This window comes from Oreochromis niloticus, linkage group LG18, assembly GCF_001858045.2.
Source record: "Oreochromis niloticus isolate F11D_XX linkage group LG18, O_niloticus_UMD_NMBU, whole genome shotgun sequence".
Classification (NCBI taxonomy): domain Eukaryota; kingdom Metazoa; phylum Chordata; class Actinopteri; order Cichliformes; family Cichlidae; genus Oreochromis; species Oreochromis niloticus.
The window spans coordinates 12,320,759-12,338,365 of NC_031982.2; the positions used below are offsets into that span (position 1 = coordinate 12,320,759).

The following is a 17,607-nucleotide window of genomic DNA, read 5'->3' on the forward strand; positions in this document are numbered from 1 at the left end:
CCGGCCCAATGAGATGTTTTTCATGCAATATGTGACAACTATAAATGAACCGAAAGCCATCATCTACACCTGCCCAGAAGCACCTAGTAGCTCAGTTCAATAAGTAAAATAAAACGTTAGATGGATGCTGGGACTGCATTTTTTTAATATAATATTTGTAAGTGTGTTTCAATCTTCTCTGGGATCTTTTCTCTGAGGGAGCAAGACAAGCAGGAAATGTGTTGAAGAAAAAGACACTGCAGGCTTCAGGTGAGAAATTAGAAATATTAGCATATTTATTACAGCGACATGAAAGACATTAAAATGCCTACACCCTTTACAACAAGCAACGCAGAGGAAATTGGCATGGGGACAAATAAGCCTTGTATGATGGCCAAACAAAGAGAGAGAGGAGGACAAAGAGGGAGATAGAGAGAGTGCTAAAAGTCTCAGATGAGAATCACTCATTAACATTTACGATACAGACTTTGTGGAGAATGGATACAAACACTGTATTTAAGTTCAAGCAAACCAGCCCATGTAGCTAACCTTGACATGGTGAAAAGTGATAAAAAACAGGTAGTTCAGAGTAGAAACCAAAACGGTTTGTATGGCATAACCTTCTAAAGTGAGAGTGCTGATGAATAAGTGGGTCAAAAAGAGGACAATGTCAACAATTCACCATTATTTTGCAGGCAGTAACATAATGTTAAAAATGCAAGAGGAATTTGGCACTTATAAAGTAAAGAACTGAAAGCCAATCATATTCATAATCTGCAAATAAATAACAGCACTGTGATTTTTCCCATCCACTTTTACAGATCTTCATGTATGACGGTTCTAATAGTATCTACTTAAAGGTATGGAAGTTATGATGGTACAGTTTGAGGGGGCCTCTGGGATGTTATAAAACCAGGGTGTTAATGTGAGGTCACCTTAAGAACACAGATAAATACACTTTACTCTCAATATCCCCTGTATAGGGCAACAAAACAGAAAAATAGCTCAGAAAATAAGGCATCTAAAAGGCCAGCGGTCACGGGTAGTCCGCTAGAGTGAAATCATAGAGTTAGCAAGAGTAGAATGAACAGTTTCAAACTCTGAATTTGCATTTTGTCTGCGGCTTATGCTGAAAAAAGCAGAACAGTTTGTCACACCTCTATTTTACTAGTTCTAAAACATTGGGGCCGAACAACACAATTAAAAAAGCAACTTTTTCACTGGCAGCAGAGCGGCTCAGATTTTATAACTATCAGGCCTGTGTGGATTTCCATTCTAGCATGGTGCATGTTACTAACTGTATTTTTGAAATGTTAGACAAATGTAGGCTTCTGCTTCAGAATAACAAAATGCTAAATTATAACCACCAGGGGCACATTTTATCTGTTGTAGATAACTAATCAATTAAATTTACAGGTTTAGTCAGAGGCGGTACAAAAAATGAAGATAGCTTCTGGGTCCGAAAAGGACTTTAAATCTGCATTCTATTTATTGGCCACTGGGGCTGATACTGGTGGTTGCAAAAATACTTCCAGTCCTAACCTCAGGGGACAGTTTCCTCAGTATGAGGAACAGTGACTCATTTGAAGGCATACTGAATACAATGAATAGTATAATTTATTATTATTATCCAGAATATGATCGCTGGCTAATGACATGTGATTGACAAGCCATTAGCAAATGAGAGTGTGGTTTTCACTCATTAAATCCAGTTTAAAAATGCCAAGATGATGATGAGTTAAACACACACCTTGGGGCTTCAAAGCAGAACTTCACGCACAAAAGTATGTGAGAGCACATTGGCTACGTCCATCTTTTATACCGTCTGTCGCCTTAGCTGAGGTCACTCTTGGCTAACTGAGTTTCCAGGTGACTTCCCAACAGACAATTTTGAAAGCATCTGCAGCCACATGTGCTGATTGGACATATACATGTACTGGATTTAAAATACCCTGTAACTCCAGAAAATAAAGCAATTTAGTAAGTAAAAGATGTACTTCTTAGCCTCTGAAGTAAAGTGTTGTTACAAAGCTAATAGATAAGCTAACAGTCACAGCTCACTTACATTAATTCCGACAAACATGCTGCAGAAACCATTTCTTACACTTTTATTCTTTTGCTCTTGACTTTAGGGAAGCAGCATCACCCTTCATACTCTTCACCCTCTAAAAATACTCTTACACCATGCAAACTACCGCAGCATGTAGAGAAATGCAACGCTTGACAAGTCTGCTAAGCTCAGGTATCATTTCTAGGGTAAGGAGAGAGCAAATGTTCAATCTGTGATATCAGATCCAGATTTAAATTGAGGAATTTTCGTGTTAGACTTTTCGTCCTTCCCTCTCCTGAACAAGCATTTTTTTAAAAAAATTGTGTTGTATGCAGTCCAAGGTTAAAAAAGTGCATGTAACGACTCTTTAAGGTGGATATGCAAATGAAACCAGTGTATCAATAAAGAAAGTCCATTCTACTCATCCTAACGCTATAGTAGAAACTGCAGTCACTCTCACCTGTCAATAAAAGCTGAAGCTTTGCACCATGCTACATTCCTTTGTTCAGACCAACGTATCACCTTCACCTCTGTATGACCCACCCCTGAACGAGAACTTCAGAAATCTCTTTTTCACAATAAAAGTACATCATAGTCATCATCATTGTTATCATTACAAACATTCTAACATTGGAAATCAACACTGTACATATTTTACACTATGATACAATCATATATTCTGTACTTTATGCCACTGTTGGTCCTATGGAGTACCACAAATATTAAAACTGGGTGCAGAAATACACTAAAAGCGGGTTCAGTGCCATTATTACAGTGTACACAAAGAGGGTCCCTTCATATATTACTGTATAATTATTGTGATAGTTATTGTGATAAGCAGCAGTTTCCTTCTAATACAGAAAAAAAATGCTTCTTTACATTATGGGTATTTTTTTGAAATAAGGGTGTTCAAAATGACAGATACCAGGGAAGTGATAGAGTACAACACGCACAAATCATCTTTCTTTTTTTAAGTCAAATTTATCCTCGTTTGGTGGCACAGCTGAAAGTCAACACTGCTTCTATTTCATTTTGCTGAAAAAGGGTCCAATGCTTCTTTTCATCAAGCAGACTATTTGGAAAACACAAACCACTGTAATTATTCCAACTGGCCTTGTGTAACCATCCAGCCACGGGAACTGATGAAAGAAAACCATACAGTTGGAATGGTGGGTCATTATTTAGATGAACATTTCAAAGTTACTGTACATGGCACAACACTGGAAAAACAAGTTATACGTCCTTAACAGTGTCAAGTCTGTCACGACGTCTGTCCTGACATCTGTCTGCATCAACTTTGCTCTTCACAAAACACTATAAACTTCTTAACATACCTGAAATACTGGAAGGCAAACTTCTGGGCTGAAGTGTTTGCAACAACACCATACTATAACACCTGTGATAGACTGCTGTTTGGAAAAGACGGCGGAAGAGTAACATTTTCTCTGTGCTAACTGCACCGTAGCTGTTTCTGCTGTATTCTCTGCTGTTAGTTAGGTTGTACTGTAATTGCAAGAGTACTTGCAAACATGCACTGGCTGTAGTTTTTATGGAAGTGTGTCTGGGAGCAGTCACTAAGGAAGCCCTGGTCTTGGTCCAATACACTATTTAAAAATGAATCATAGTTCCATCCTATGTGAGCTAGCAAATCTATATCCCTCTCTATCTCTAAAGGTCCAGTTTTTCAGTTCCCCTCTCCCCAAACCCAAACATTCATTTCATTCAAAATCTTGGCTCATTCACTGGCTTTCTGTGTACAGAGAGCAATGGAAGGGGCCACACATGTACTAAGTAATTACGTCTGTTAAGGTTGAGCCTATAAACCTCACCAACAATACAAACTTTAGGTCCATCTCTATGGTTGTGAGACACACAGCCCATATAAACATATATCTACACATGTACATACCGTCTGACCCTTTTTAAACTCTTCAAGGTGAAAACTCAAAGCCAACAAAATGACAGAAAAAACAACTGTACACCTAACAGACAGTGATATTATATTCTAATTTGTTTTTTTGTCATTTCTTTTGTTTAAAGTCTTTTTCCCTCCTCTTTTGTTGACTTGACACGGTGTGAAATGATCAGGGATGCTTCAGGTGCAGCCTTGCTGTTGGAAATGTGTCTCTTTGATGCTCCATAATGGTGACCGTATTGCTGGGACTCTGAGAGCTAAAGCCAGAAGTGCCCACCAAGGATGGTACAAATGGGGAAACTGCGAGAAGGTGAAGGAGGCAAGCGTCCATGTCGTCTCCATCTTAATGTGTCTCAAAATCCAAGAAGCCCCAAGCTTACATCACAACTCTGTTGCTGTGGGGAAACTCTTAACAGGAGCATCCAGTTTGACTTTGTCTCCTCGTGTTTCTGTAATGTTGAAAGTGTTATACTTGGACGTGCGTCCCCTGGGTCTGCAGGCTCTGCACACTGGACAAAATCTTCTTCTGGTGGCCAGCCAGGGACACTCCCATCTTAGCCAGTTCACTAGATGGAAAACACAAAAAAAATACAGGCAAAGTATTACGAAGATATTTTGTTACGAAGAAAATGCATCTGTTTTATATTTAAAATACCAAGTTTCATGTCCAATTCACTGTCTTCACATTCAAACAACACCAAAGTAGATTGTATTATTACTCATGCTGAAAATCCTGCAAGTCTGCACCTGACACTGATGTAAAGGATAGAGTCCAAGCTGACATATCCAGCACTGGAAAAGTTCTCCTTGTAGTGGCCCATCTTGATAGCATCTAACCACTCATCCACTGTACTAACACTGAACTCTGGCGTGGACGGGTCCTCCCTGCTGGGATTAAAAAAAACACAAATACAAATTCAATGAAGCTTTGGCTGGTTTATGGCTAGAAAAACAGTTTGTTGTTACTGCCGAAGTCAATAATTTGTAATTGGACACAGATTCGTAAAAATAAAAACTATTCGCATCAGTCTTGGTTCTGCCGACAGAATCATTATAATTCTGCAATGACCGCAGCACGACAGCCTCAAATCCCCGCTGAAAAGAGAAACATAAACTTTAAACCCAACCATTAGCGGGTAAGTATGATTAATGGTTTATCATCTGCTGCCCTCACCCAGAGCAAGTTTATGTGGTATTACTTGTAAAACCCTTGACTTGTTTGCTTGCTTTCTTTTCTTATAAATTGTTAGAAATGGTCTATTTGTCATTGCAAACTCAAAGGTAACAAAATCTTTTTTGCTAAAAGAACTTACAATATTCACTTACATAGAGCAGTATATGCTTTTGTGTAAGCCTGTGTAAGTCTTTTCGTCTTGTTACATAGTTCTCTGAGTCTGCTGTGTTCTGCCTTTTTTAGAGGTTTAGATTTGTTTTTTCTATTGAGTATGTTGGAGTGGAAAGGGATTGGAACATCTGCATGCTGTTTTCATTCTGAGGGTTAGCTAAATGCCTGAAGTTACAAAATGCAAATGCACAAATAATTATATTCAGTGGATGAGTGCAATATAACTGGGGATTAGGGGCATCTACACTGAATGTGAAACAAGCGCGAGAGTCTGTATCAATAAATTTCCATTTCATAAATACGGCTTTGTTTATAAAAGATAATAATGTTCTTTCATGTCACCTCATTTACTGCTTTGCACTTTGTACCTCTACTCTCCTACAATTTAATCCAGGTATGCCAAGATTTATCAGTGAAATTTGCAGTCATAATTCATATCTTTCTCTCACTGACCATACTGAGCTGTTTGCCAGCTCTCTGAGACTGGCTGGGTTTCTGATGAGCTTGTCCAGGATTGTGACAATCTGTGCAAACTTTGGCCTGTCGCTTCGCCCCTTCTCCCAGCAATCCAGCATGAGCTGGTGCAACACCACAGGACAATCCATAGGAGCAGGAAGACGGTAGCCTTCGTCTATTGCTTTGATCACCTGCATGGGGAGAGGTATCGAGTTCTATGATCAGTACTATACAGGAAAAATGTAAAATGTGTAAACTTGTTGTTATAGATAGAAATTTTACTGAAGACTGAAAAAAAGTAGCTCTTTATCGCTGGCAGCACTGTGTAAGTGCACTAATTTGATTAACACCGAACCTGAGACCGTGTGTTTATGTGTGACTCACATCCTGGTTGGACATCTCCCAGTAGGGTCTCTCTCCGTATGAAATCACCTCCCACATGACAATGCCGTAACTCCACACATCACTTGCTGAGGTAAACTTCCTGTAGGCTATTGCCTCTGGAGCTGTCCATCTGATGGGGATCTTCCCTCCCTGTAAATGGTCCCAGAGGCAGTCAGCATTTATTCACATACTGAATATCAGCCGCTCTGGGCCCACTGCATCGTGCTGCCAATAATAGAGTGAATACTTCAAGGCTGTTGTATTAGCGCTGTAATAAATCAAGATACAGCAGAGTACTGTAGAGGCGAGAAAACAAATTATAAAATGGTTGCTGCAAAGAAGCCTGGTGCAGTGCTGTTTTTAGGAAACAGAGCAGGAGAGGTTATACACTAACTGAGCTAAGCAGCGCTCTGCCTTAATATGACAACAGGGGTTAATGTTTGCTCCAGTGTTTGTTCTTATACTTGTCTTTCTTTTTTTCCCTGCACCGCCGCCCCTGCCTTTGTTGTCGATCCTCAGATCAAAAGGATTCATATAGCCCACTGTATAGACACAATAGGCAGCAAGAGCTCGCGCTCTCTTTCACTCTGACACACACACACAGACACATTGTACCTCTATAGGCTCCGTTCAGCTTTTTAACATGCGGCAGCTGCCTCTGCACCACCTAGCATCCCCCATCTCTGCTCGGTCAAAGTCAAATAAAAGGCAAAGCTTCCAAGTCACTCTGCACTGTACTTTTGTTTCCTCCACCTCTGTACACACCTACCGCACCCCTTTATCTTCCTCCTCCTAACTACGCTTACTCCATCCTTCTGCCGCCTTCCCCCCCTTTCTCTCGCTCTCTGTTCTCTTCCTGGATCGTCTTCGTTTTCGGGCTCTACAACCCCCACCTACTCCCCCCTGCACCCCTCAGTGCCTGCAGCTCTCCATCTACGTCTCCTGACATCAGTAGGAGTTTGTGTGTGATTGCAATAGAGCAGTCAGCGGCTGATACACTCCTCCCAGGGCAATGCTAATGCCATATTAAAAATAACATCCAACCCTTCCTATGAATATGAATAATGCCATCTCCTTGTGGACATTTTAGATGAGTTACTCCGCAGTGGTTTAACTTACTGACATTTAAGTTTCTCCATTCTCTCCGAGCTCAGTGAGAGGATGCTCTTGTTGCCAAAGACTACTGTGATTTGACTTGACAGCATGGGTTTATGTTATTGGCTGTGAGTAAAGCCTTTGTAGAACAATGTTCAAAACACACTTGCCCAGTGCAGTATAATGTGAAACTCTGTATATTCAAGACATTGTCTTTTTTCTTACTTATTAAAGTTTGAGCATGCATCCTTGAAGTCTGAATTTGGCACAGAGAAGGGCCAGTGAGGTCACTGCTGAGAATACTGGGAATGTGGAGAGGCAGAGTGCCCACTTTGCATCTAAGACTGTATTTCAGTAGCACACCGTGCAGTAAAACTAATTTGAACTTCCTGAAAGAGGAAATCTCAATAGTGACGAGTGCATGAAAGCTTTTCGTCTACAGTGTTTTGCCTTAGCTGGCTCCAGCTGCTGTTATGACAGCAGCACAGTGTGAGAGTGTGTCTTACCCTTGTAGTGTAGGCGGCCTCTGGGTCGTCCTCCAGAACTCGGCTCAGGCCAAAGTCGGACACCTTACACACCAGGTTGCTGTTCACCAGGATGTTTCGAGCTGCCAGGTCTCTGTGCACGTAGCTCATGTCTGACAGGTACTTCATACCTGAAGCGATACCACGGAGCATGCCGACGAGTTGGATCACCGTGAACTGGCCGTCATGTTTCTGGAAGGAAGACCAAAGAGAAAGGTGGATTAAATTGTGCCCAGTTCCAGTATTTCTGTCCTGGGACTCCACTAGAGAATCTTTACACGAGTCGCAGTTCAGCGTATCTTTATTCATCCTTGTTTTTCTTTTACTGGCCATTTATGCAACCATCAGTTTATCCACTGTTTTAGCTCTTAATGCCTTTAAAAGCCCACTTTCTTCTGATTGGTAGGCTTTGCTGAAACATTTGTTTTGGGGCAGCAGAAAACTGGTAGATCCATAATACTTGGATAATATTCCCAAAAGTAAAATTTAACACAATTTGTCAAACTTTGACAAATGGCAACTTTTTAATATCCATCCCCTCATGTTCAAATAATACATCGTATTCATAATACGAGCAATGAATACACCAGCAGGGGTGTGTTCAGTAAATTCCATTGCTTACCTGCTCATTGTAAAACATGACAGCCCCACATAGGCTTAAATGTCAACTGAAGTGGAAAACGTCTGCTGTCAGAATATATGAGTAAAATGTCATTCTGTGGTCGCCAAATGACCAGTAAGTCCCAGGATTTAAGCTTCTGCAGTGTCAGCAATACACACTTAGCAATTGTCCTGGTGTAAGGCTGTGAATCTCTTTTAGATCCAGCTAACCCCACAGTTTGACCTCCCTTTGGAGCATGGCAAGCAAAAGATGGATGTCGCCTTCCAGGGATCAATGGAGGATCACATAGAAATCCAACTTGCAGAGGATTGGACCTGACAGAGGAGACAAAACTTTCCTCTCAAACGCTGACCGCGTGCCCATGCAGAGCTCACTGGATTTCAGATTTGAGCTGTCTTTGGCAGAGAGTGGAGGCCGTTGATCGATGATGGTCCAGCTCACCTTCCTGCGCCAATTATTTCTGCCCTGGGCCAATGGTCCCCGTTAAAAAACCATTCATGTTATCAGTCACCCTCTCTCCTTTATATCAACTCTCCTTCCTCTGTCTCTTTGTTCTCTCCATCCATCTTTGTCTCTCCTCAAGACTGTGTCTCAGAGAGGGAGAAACTCTGTAATACTTTGATTCAGTCTCGATCTCTCCATCCATCTTCCTTCATCTTTCTGCATCTGTGCCTCCCCTACACCCTCTTCCTCTATCGTTTCTTTTCTCTCTCTCTCCCTCTCTCTCTCTCCCTCCCTCGGCAGCTGTGGACTAAGTTAATTAGCTGGTGGTTTTGTGAGATGCTGATTGATTGGACTGTCTAACAAACCTACAGACTTCCTCTATCAATCTGCCCACCACATTGCATTGCCAGTAAAGAGGAGGAAGAGTGGAGAGGACAGGGAAAGAGAGATGAGACAAATGCAGGCCAGAGAGGCTGACAATGAGATGAATGAAAGAGATGAGAGAAGCAAGAAGAGGGAATATTAGGCTAATTTGGGCATGTTATTTTATAATAATATATTTTTTTTTGTTACCTCAAAAAACAGAACAAAAAAATTAGGAACTTAATGGACCGTAAACTATAACCAACTATAAAGATGACTCCATGTTTATACTGCTCCCTGTGGACACGTTTAGGACCCTCGCTACAGTACATGCTCTCACACAAATATGTGTGGCTGTGTGTGGCAGTCACACTGTGCCCGAGCCATTTTTTTTGTTTGCTTTTACTGTGTTTTGCTTCAGTGTTGCTGCCAGGATTGGCGTCTCTTAAGCAATGGGCCTATCATCACAGCCTTAATGGCTCTGAGCACTGCAGTGAATTTACTGCCTGACAAACAACACTGAATCTAAATCTGTTCAGCTGGGTGTATGGAAACCGGGTTTCAGCTAATTTAGTACACAATCTTTACAACTTCTACTATATTCCTATTTTGCATTTGTAGATATCACGATTAAACCGATACATTTTAACATTTTCATAATGCTATCTTTGCCATCTGAGTAGTTCATTAAAGTATTCAATCGATAAAATACAAATATTCACATAGAAATCTGTTACTTAGAGTTAAAACAGAAGCCACCACTATAGTTTCATTGTTGATTTTAATATATATCCTGACAGAGCAAAACGCACAAAAAGCAATAAAATTCTTTGTTTTATTGCCTACCAGTCAGCATTCGGATGCAGTATTCCCCTCTGGAATATGGACACTAAGTGCATTTCATTGACCGATTATCAAAAACTGTGTGAGGAAAACATTACCCATCTAAATGTTTCTGTTTGCTTTTCTTTTTCCCCCCACAGTGTTTCTGTTTGTGCTCATAACATGACTACAAACCCTTCTTAAATTCTATATATATTGCACCCATGACGACAGTGATATTATCCTCCTTTGACTGTACCATTAAGTGAAAATGTGTCTTTTTTTATTAAAAAAATGTCAGGTGTTTCCCACCTTTTACACAATAATAAAGAACATAATAATTTTAGATTCTGTACAACAAAAGTATTTACAAATATTTTGTTGAAAACTACTTAAAATAATTCCACCAAAGTAATGTTGGTGGAATGAATTCTTCAGCTTTAAGAGATGAACAACAACTTAAAATTTCGATGTCTTTTCAGCTGGGACATCGTTTTCTTTGTGGCATCTGTAAAGACTCGTGGCCCTGACCTTGGAAGGAAAGATGTATTCCTTCCAGCTGAGCCGTGACTCACCTTGAGGAAAGTGTCCAGAGATCCATTTTCCATGAACTCCGTTATGATCATCACTGGCTTACCTACAGAGGAACATTACAAGACAGCTGTTAGTAAGGCTGAGTTACAAGGAAGAAATACACAAACTATAAAGAGCCGAGGACAGAGAGGAGGCAGAGTCCACAGCTGTGGCCAGCCGTTCCCTCCGTCTCCGTCTCTCTCTAGGGGATAGCGTGGCATGTCGTCATCAGTCACACTGACAGCTTCTAATCAGCCCTCTCCATAAACGCCAGGAGATAATTAGAATAGACCAATCCACCAGAATATGTGTGTGTGTGTGTGAGTGAGTTTAAGGGGGCCTCCTGAGATCTCATGAATACTAATCAGCCTCAAGGGAAGGGGGTTGTGGTTGGATCGCTGTGCACCTGCACCTGCATGAGTGTGTGTGTGTGTGATGAAGGCGTGGGTTGACTGACAGGCCCTGTGCACTATGGTCCCCTGCATGGCATCTGGTGCGGCTTACAAATGATTAACAAAGTACCTGCAATCACATACACACCCATGCACGCACACACGAATACCAAAAACTGCAGTTGTCCGTGCTTTAAGGGGGTTCTCCCTTGGTACCACCCCCTACAGTCGAGCTTTGCCAATCACAAACAAACATACAATGTGCAGTTACAAATGACTGCGCGTGTGTGTATGTAGGTGGGTGTGTGAGTAGCTTGTAAACATGATGAATAGGTCACATTTCCCAAATCAGGCCTCAGAGATGCTGGGAAAAAAAACCTAAGGGAAAGATAAACGAGGGAAAAAGTATCTTAAAAAGAGTCTTTCTTTCTTTCTTGTATGCATCGAAGTACTTAGCTCAAGTAAGCTCAAGAAAGACAAAAACCATTGGATCAGAGAAGATGGGGAATGATGGAAGGGTGGGATCTGAAAGCAATGAGGAGACAGGAGGAAAAAGGAGGAAAGGAAAGTATGGATGAGCGAGAGAAGAGAAAGATAAACAAGAAGAAAGGGAGAACGGGAGCAGGGGAGAAGAGACGAGAGGAGAGGCGGAGGGATGGTGGGAGGACGGGTCAAAAGCATGTCGTGAAAAGGCAGGAACAACACCACCGAGGCCTACAGTAAGATTGTAGGTAAAGACAGCAATACATCACCTTAAATGAATTCAGTATCTCACCACAGCAAACACACACACACACAAACAGAGTCGGCCGGTCTCTGGTGGTGGTGTCTTCTTTGACAGTAACATTAGTCTCAGGGATAAAAGTGAAAGAGAATTGGATTTTCTTCTGCTGGGGGTGAGGACTGCTGGTCACATTTATCTCCACACGGGGCCTGTGTTGTGTGTGGCCTATCGCTGTGCTTGTGTGTGTGTGCGCGTGGGTGTGTGTGTGAGAGAGAGAGACAGAGAAAAGGAGAACTGAACTCTGGGGTGAGACAACTCAATGATGACTGTCTGATTTCAGCTCAGATCATAGGTGGAGAACGTACGCGTGCGTCTGCGCATGTAAACGCCGCACCGGCAAAAATCTGATCCTGAATGACGACTGAAAGAAGTGCTGACTCTTCATACCCTTTTGTTTACCTGCACGAGATGTGTTTGTTTCAGTTTTTGCGCATGTTTAATTGCACTTTGTGGACTCCATAAACGTGAATGCATGTATGTAATTCTGTGACAAGCATCTGTGCATATGGTATTCTACAAAGCAGACAGCCATGAAATGGAAAAGAGCTGTAAAAAACTAACCCTAAAAACCAATTATGTGTTTGAGTGTGTGTCTGTGTGTGCGTTACGTGGGTGTCAGCAGCATGTATGTATGTTACAAGTGAAGACTGCCCTCAGGTTTGCAGTCTTGGAAGCGGTCAAGAGTGAAGCACAATGAAACACATTCATCCTTTTGTCTCTGCCTTGTGGGCCGTGTTAGCCTGGCATGTACTCACACACACACACACACACACACTGCTATCACTAGCCATCATCTGTACACCTGCCATACAGAATTACCCCTCCAACTCTAAAAGATAACAGAGGTTACCAATGAAACGGCCACACACACACACACACACACACACACAAACAAACACACACACACACACACACACTCATGTTATATATTAGCTCACTTCGTCTATTTTTTGTCAGGTGCTCATGCAAACACACGTGCACACATACACACACATACACACTCAACGGTACAATGAATCCCTTTTACTTCTTGCAGCAACTTCATCACATGCCATTCACACTTCACTTCAGCTCGTCATGGAGCGCTCTCTGCCAAATTTTCACAGGCGCTCCTCAATTTCCTCCTGAAAGCGCATAATTAACTAATCACATTCATATTCATTCGAATTTATTGCCTTTCATTGGCTTCAGAAATAACACATCCGTTTGCAGAGCCGAAAGTGCCTCCCACTGTATGCACGTACGTGTATGTGTATTTTAGTGCAGACTGCAGATTGGGTATTGATGTTTTGTGTGCTTTAGTGTGTTATGAAATGGATCAGAAAGGAGTTTGCTCTTATTTTACATCACTTTATTAGGTGACAGAAGAAAGTGTTGTCTCTTCTCTCTCCGGGATAAAGGTGGGATCATTTAGGCGCTGCACGCATGTGCGCATGTGTGTGTTTGTGTGTGTTTGTGTGAATCTGTGAATTGCCGTGTATATATGAAAGTGATAGAGACAACATATATACACTCTATCTGGCAAATTACATTATGAGAGGCTGTTTCTGTGCGTGTTGGTGCGAGCGTAAACGAAAGTGATAGACTCTGTGTGTGCGCCAGTGGGCCGCATTACCGCATTATTGAATGAGGCGGCCCAAGGTACAAACGAGAAAATGAAATAACTGCTGTATTGATTAATGTTAAGGGTCTGAACTAAATTATACAATGCTTTTAACACAGGACAGATCTCTGTTCTGGGAAGAGCCACGCGAGGTTGTGGGGGAGCGGAGCAACAGAAAGACAGAAACTCAATAACCTTATCTCCTCTCTTCACCTCTCCTCCTCCCTCTTTGCTTTCTCATCTCCTCTCATTTCCTCACGTTTGTCTCCTCGCCATCTCTCCTCTCCTCTATCTCCTCCCTCCTTTCCTCAAATCTCTTTGCACATCTTCCCCCCATCACCCTCATTTATTCCCAAGCCCCATCCTCTTTCATTTCCTCCCTCTTGTATCCTCTCTCATCCATCCATGCCCCCTGCTTCTCTACATCCCGTTGTCACCTTTTCTCTTCGGTCCCCCTCCTGCTTCCCCGTGTCGTTGTCTGTGCAGTCCAATCTACAAAGCTACATGCATATTCAGAATACTTTCAAAGAGTCTGACAGGAAATATTGAAACACCTATTGTTCAGCGCACAAAGACACACAGTTAAAACTAATCACTAGTTTCTTCAAACAGAAGACGAGAGGAAAATGTGGTTTTGCAGGGTTTAACAGCACCTTTGTAGAGCAGCCTTTTTTATGTTTGTGTGTGTGCGCGTGTGTGTGCATGTGTGTGTGTCAGATGAGAAGGACTTCGGTAATTGAGGGTTTTCCAAATGGGCCAATTGTTGCAGCGATTGTAAAACGCATAGAGGATGGATGGATAAAATGAGGGACGGTGGAGATAAAAAGGAGATAAGGAGATGGAGAGGGGCAGGGAGGAGGGGATGATGGGATGGGGGCAGATTGCTGCACTTTTCTGATGTGCAGCGAGACAGACAGAAAAAAAAAGAAAAAAGAGCATTTTTTCCCCTCCTTTTCTGCATGTGGCCCTCTAATTAGCATGACAATAGCAGCAATCAGGTGACAGACAGCAGAGCAGGTTATTAGTGTGGCACATAGGAGCGGATGAAGGCTTATGAGGTTTTAAGCAGTGAACACATTTGTGCACGTGCACACATACACACACACACACACACACACACACACACACACACACACTGATAGACAGAATATTGTGCCAGAACTGTGCCAGATTTGTTACTACTACCACAACTTTGGTTGAATCAGACACACTTTTACTAAAGATACTTATAATACTTTTACTATTGGCACACCACAGCCATTTAGATAATTAGTACAACAAAGGCTACTATTGTACTTCATGTAACAACAAGATCAAGAGCACCAATGCAGCCAACGGTTAACATTACTCCGGTCTGCACTGTTGAAACAAGAAACCCATTATCCAATTAAGGATCAAAGGAAAATTATGCTGCAGTTATTAAGATAATTTAGTGATTCCTCAAGAAAAATATTACATCATAGAAAACTAATAGTGTTTGAATTCTGGACTACTGGCAAGAAAAAAAAAACAGGTAAAAAAATATGATTTTAGCCTTGAAAATGGAAATAATTATTATCAGGAGTTCTGTTGCAGTACATTCTGTAATTTTTATAAGAAAGTATTGTGCAGTACAACACGACTCCCTTCAAGTTTGAGCATACGAGCCATGTAAAGGACAGATTTGCAAGTGTTATCTATGTTCCCATCCAGCTCTTGGCATTTCTTCTTCAGCTCGTGCCGATGCCTCGCCTTCTCCGTAATTACACCTACCTACTCCTACTCAAACCGATACTCCACCTTCTACTTGTAAGCCTGCTACTGTTTACACCAACACAAACGAATCCAGCACACCTGAGTCCAGATCAGCTGGGGTCAGCCTGTCTGATTAGACTCAGGGTGGTGTAAAAGGACCAGCTGGGGCTGCAGAAAAGGGCCTGAAGGAATTATTGACCCATCTCAACTCTCACCCCCTCGCTCGCACATGCACACCCGGGGCTGTGACCTGTGAAATTACTGCTTTGCTCGTGAGATTTGTTTCTGAGGGGCTCTATCAGCTTCTCAATGTGCCGTGAAGACAGGTGAGAAGGGAGACACAAAGTAATATGTGTAGAAGAAGGCGAGCGCTCATTAAATACACCTGCTAAAAGCACGCCAAAATCGCTAAAATGTATTTTTACATTCGAAGAACACTACGAAGTAATGAGTGCTTGATTATGTTAAAGCAAATCACTTGTCAAGTCGTTGCTCAGCTCTTTAACCGTCTCCCGTGTCAACCCCGCTAATGTCCTCTGACCCAAAACGTCAAGGATTTGGCAGTAATTCTTCAATTAATTCAGGTATTTTAAAACAGAATAGTGGCAGTTACTGGAAAAAAAGAATGCTATAATTACACGTTTACATGTTACATGTCTCTCATGTCTGGAAGAGCAAGAGAGATAGACACAGACAGAGAGAGAGAGAGACAAAGAGAGTGACAGCACAAGAAGAAATTAATAAGAAATGCAGTGAAGTCTCATTTGTAACATGCATGCTGTTGAATATTCATGGGGCCAAAAACACATCCAATTAACTTTATGAATTATTAATAATCACGATAAAAGGCCGTGTATATGCACTTGCTCTTTGTTGGCCTGAGCTGCACTGAACAGCTTGGTGTGGTGGACTGAAGATCTTTGTTTGTGTCACTAAGCAGGAAGAGGAGGGAGTCCGATTAGGGGAAAAGCCGAGGCTTATTTTGGTGCCTGTGTCTTTATAAATATGATGATTCGCTCTATTATTTGCTTGTCTATAGACCTCCCTCAAATATCTGTCAGATCAGAAGAAGCTTTCAGATTGAATCTATACTGTGCTATAATGCAGGGGAGCTAATTGTTAGGGTTGACACATTTTCAGTATTTGTTATTGGGCATCTTAACCATTATAACGTAACTGTTATCCACTGCTGTGTGGCACAGCCAAGAGAAATATTTCTGTAATGACAACTCTTAATTTGTAAATTAACAGTTAATTAAATTTTAATAAATAAATATTTAATAATCGATAATGTTAATTAAACAGGAGTAATTCATGTTACTTTGTCATGTAATTAAAAATCATTTATTTTAAAACTTTATGTTGTACTATATGTTAAGTAGCAATCAAATTCTGATGACATCAGCACACATACTTTAGTGTTTTTGTTAATTGTCATTATTATCATTTTGTTGTAAAAAGTTATTGTGGACTTGTTTATTTCCCATGGGGGGGTCAATAGGCCACAAGCAAGCAGCACCCGAGAGAGATGGACAATGTCATGACAATAGTGAGATGGGTGTCAGTCATCATTGATCTTCATTCATTTATATAATGGTGCTTGGGCTCTTAAAGTCACATTTTAACACACTGGTAACCTAAGTGTCATTTCTCATCCCACAGGGTCACGTTTGTGAATGGGTCTATTTTGTAAGTGAAAGAAACAAGCAGGGAATAAGCTGGACAATTATTTTTAACTTTATCTATCCAAATACTGTTTATAGATGGATTACACTGTATTTATTAATCCAAGGTGCTTTAAACATTAGTTGCAGATTTACAATAATATCTGATTTATTATAGATGATTTACAAGCTAATTATTAACTAATTTGATTACGATGATTAAGAATTAGTTCATTGTTTGTTAACATCCAAATATTAACTGAAGATGAATCAGCTATAAATGTGCAATTGTTGAGAAATGAAAAATCTTCTTAACTTTAATGCCTCCAGCCACTAACAAGTGTGAATGATACTTATTGTATAACAGTTTTGCAGAAATCCAAAAGTTGAAATTATGATGGGGCCACTGATGTAAACAAAATATTGAAGATTACTAAGGCTACAGTCTCAAAGAGCTAGAGACAAGGAAAAATGTATATTTCCCAAATGGTTGGCAATTAATTTCTGGAAAATCGATGGCTAAAGCCCTAGCGATTGATCTGTCAGCCCAGTGCAGAGACTTTAATGCAGCTCCATATACCAACCAGTGCAACCAGTTACCCATAGTGACTGTCAGCAACCTACTGCAACCACTTCCAACAGTTAGAGAATATGTATTTTTCCCTAGCAACCTGTGGTTGCCAGGGGGTCGCTGATTGATCGCTATGCCTGCATGACTGGGCTGAGCAACAGATTTCATAGTGAAAGCTAGAAACCTCCAGCAACTACTTACCAACTGGTTAGGGAATATGCATTTTTCCCAAGCCTGTGGTTTCCAGGGATATACCCACCAGGTCTCTAAGCCTGAGTGATTGAAAC

General features: G+C 41.2%; 1 protein-coding gene across 2 annotated transcripts in view; it reads right to left on the reverse strand.

The window, feature by feature from the left end:
• Positions 1-250: 250 nt before the first annotated feature.
• Positions 251-17,607, reverse strand: part of epha4b (eph receptor A4b) — an 81,525-nt gene continuing 64,168 nt past the window's right edge. Inside the window, exons 14-19 of one of the 2 annotated variants that reach the window (XM_005476120.3) lie at positions 10,575-10,636; positions 7,731-7,940; positions 6,130-6,279; positions 5,743-5,936; positions 4,692-4,829; positions 251-4,510 (exon numbers count right to left, since the gene is read on the reverse strand). In XM_005476120.3, coding sequence (XP_005476177.1) covers positions 4,411-4,510; positions 4,692-4,829; positions 5,743-5,936; positions 6,130-6,279; positions 7,731-7,940; positions 10,575-10,636 — 854 coding nt within the window. In that variant the 3' untranslated portion in view covers positions 251-4,410. Of the gene's footprint in view, positions 4,511-4,691; positions 4,833-5,742; positions 5,937-6,129; positions 6,280-7,730; positions 7,941-10,574; positions 10,637-17,607 lie in introns of both variants that reach the window. The other variant, XM_005476119.3, reaches the window with a different exon arrangement.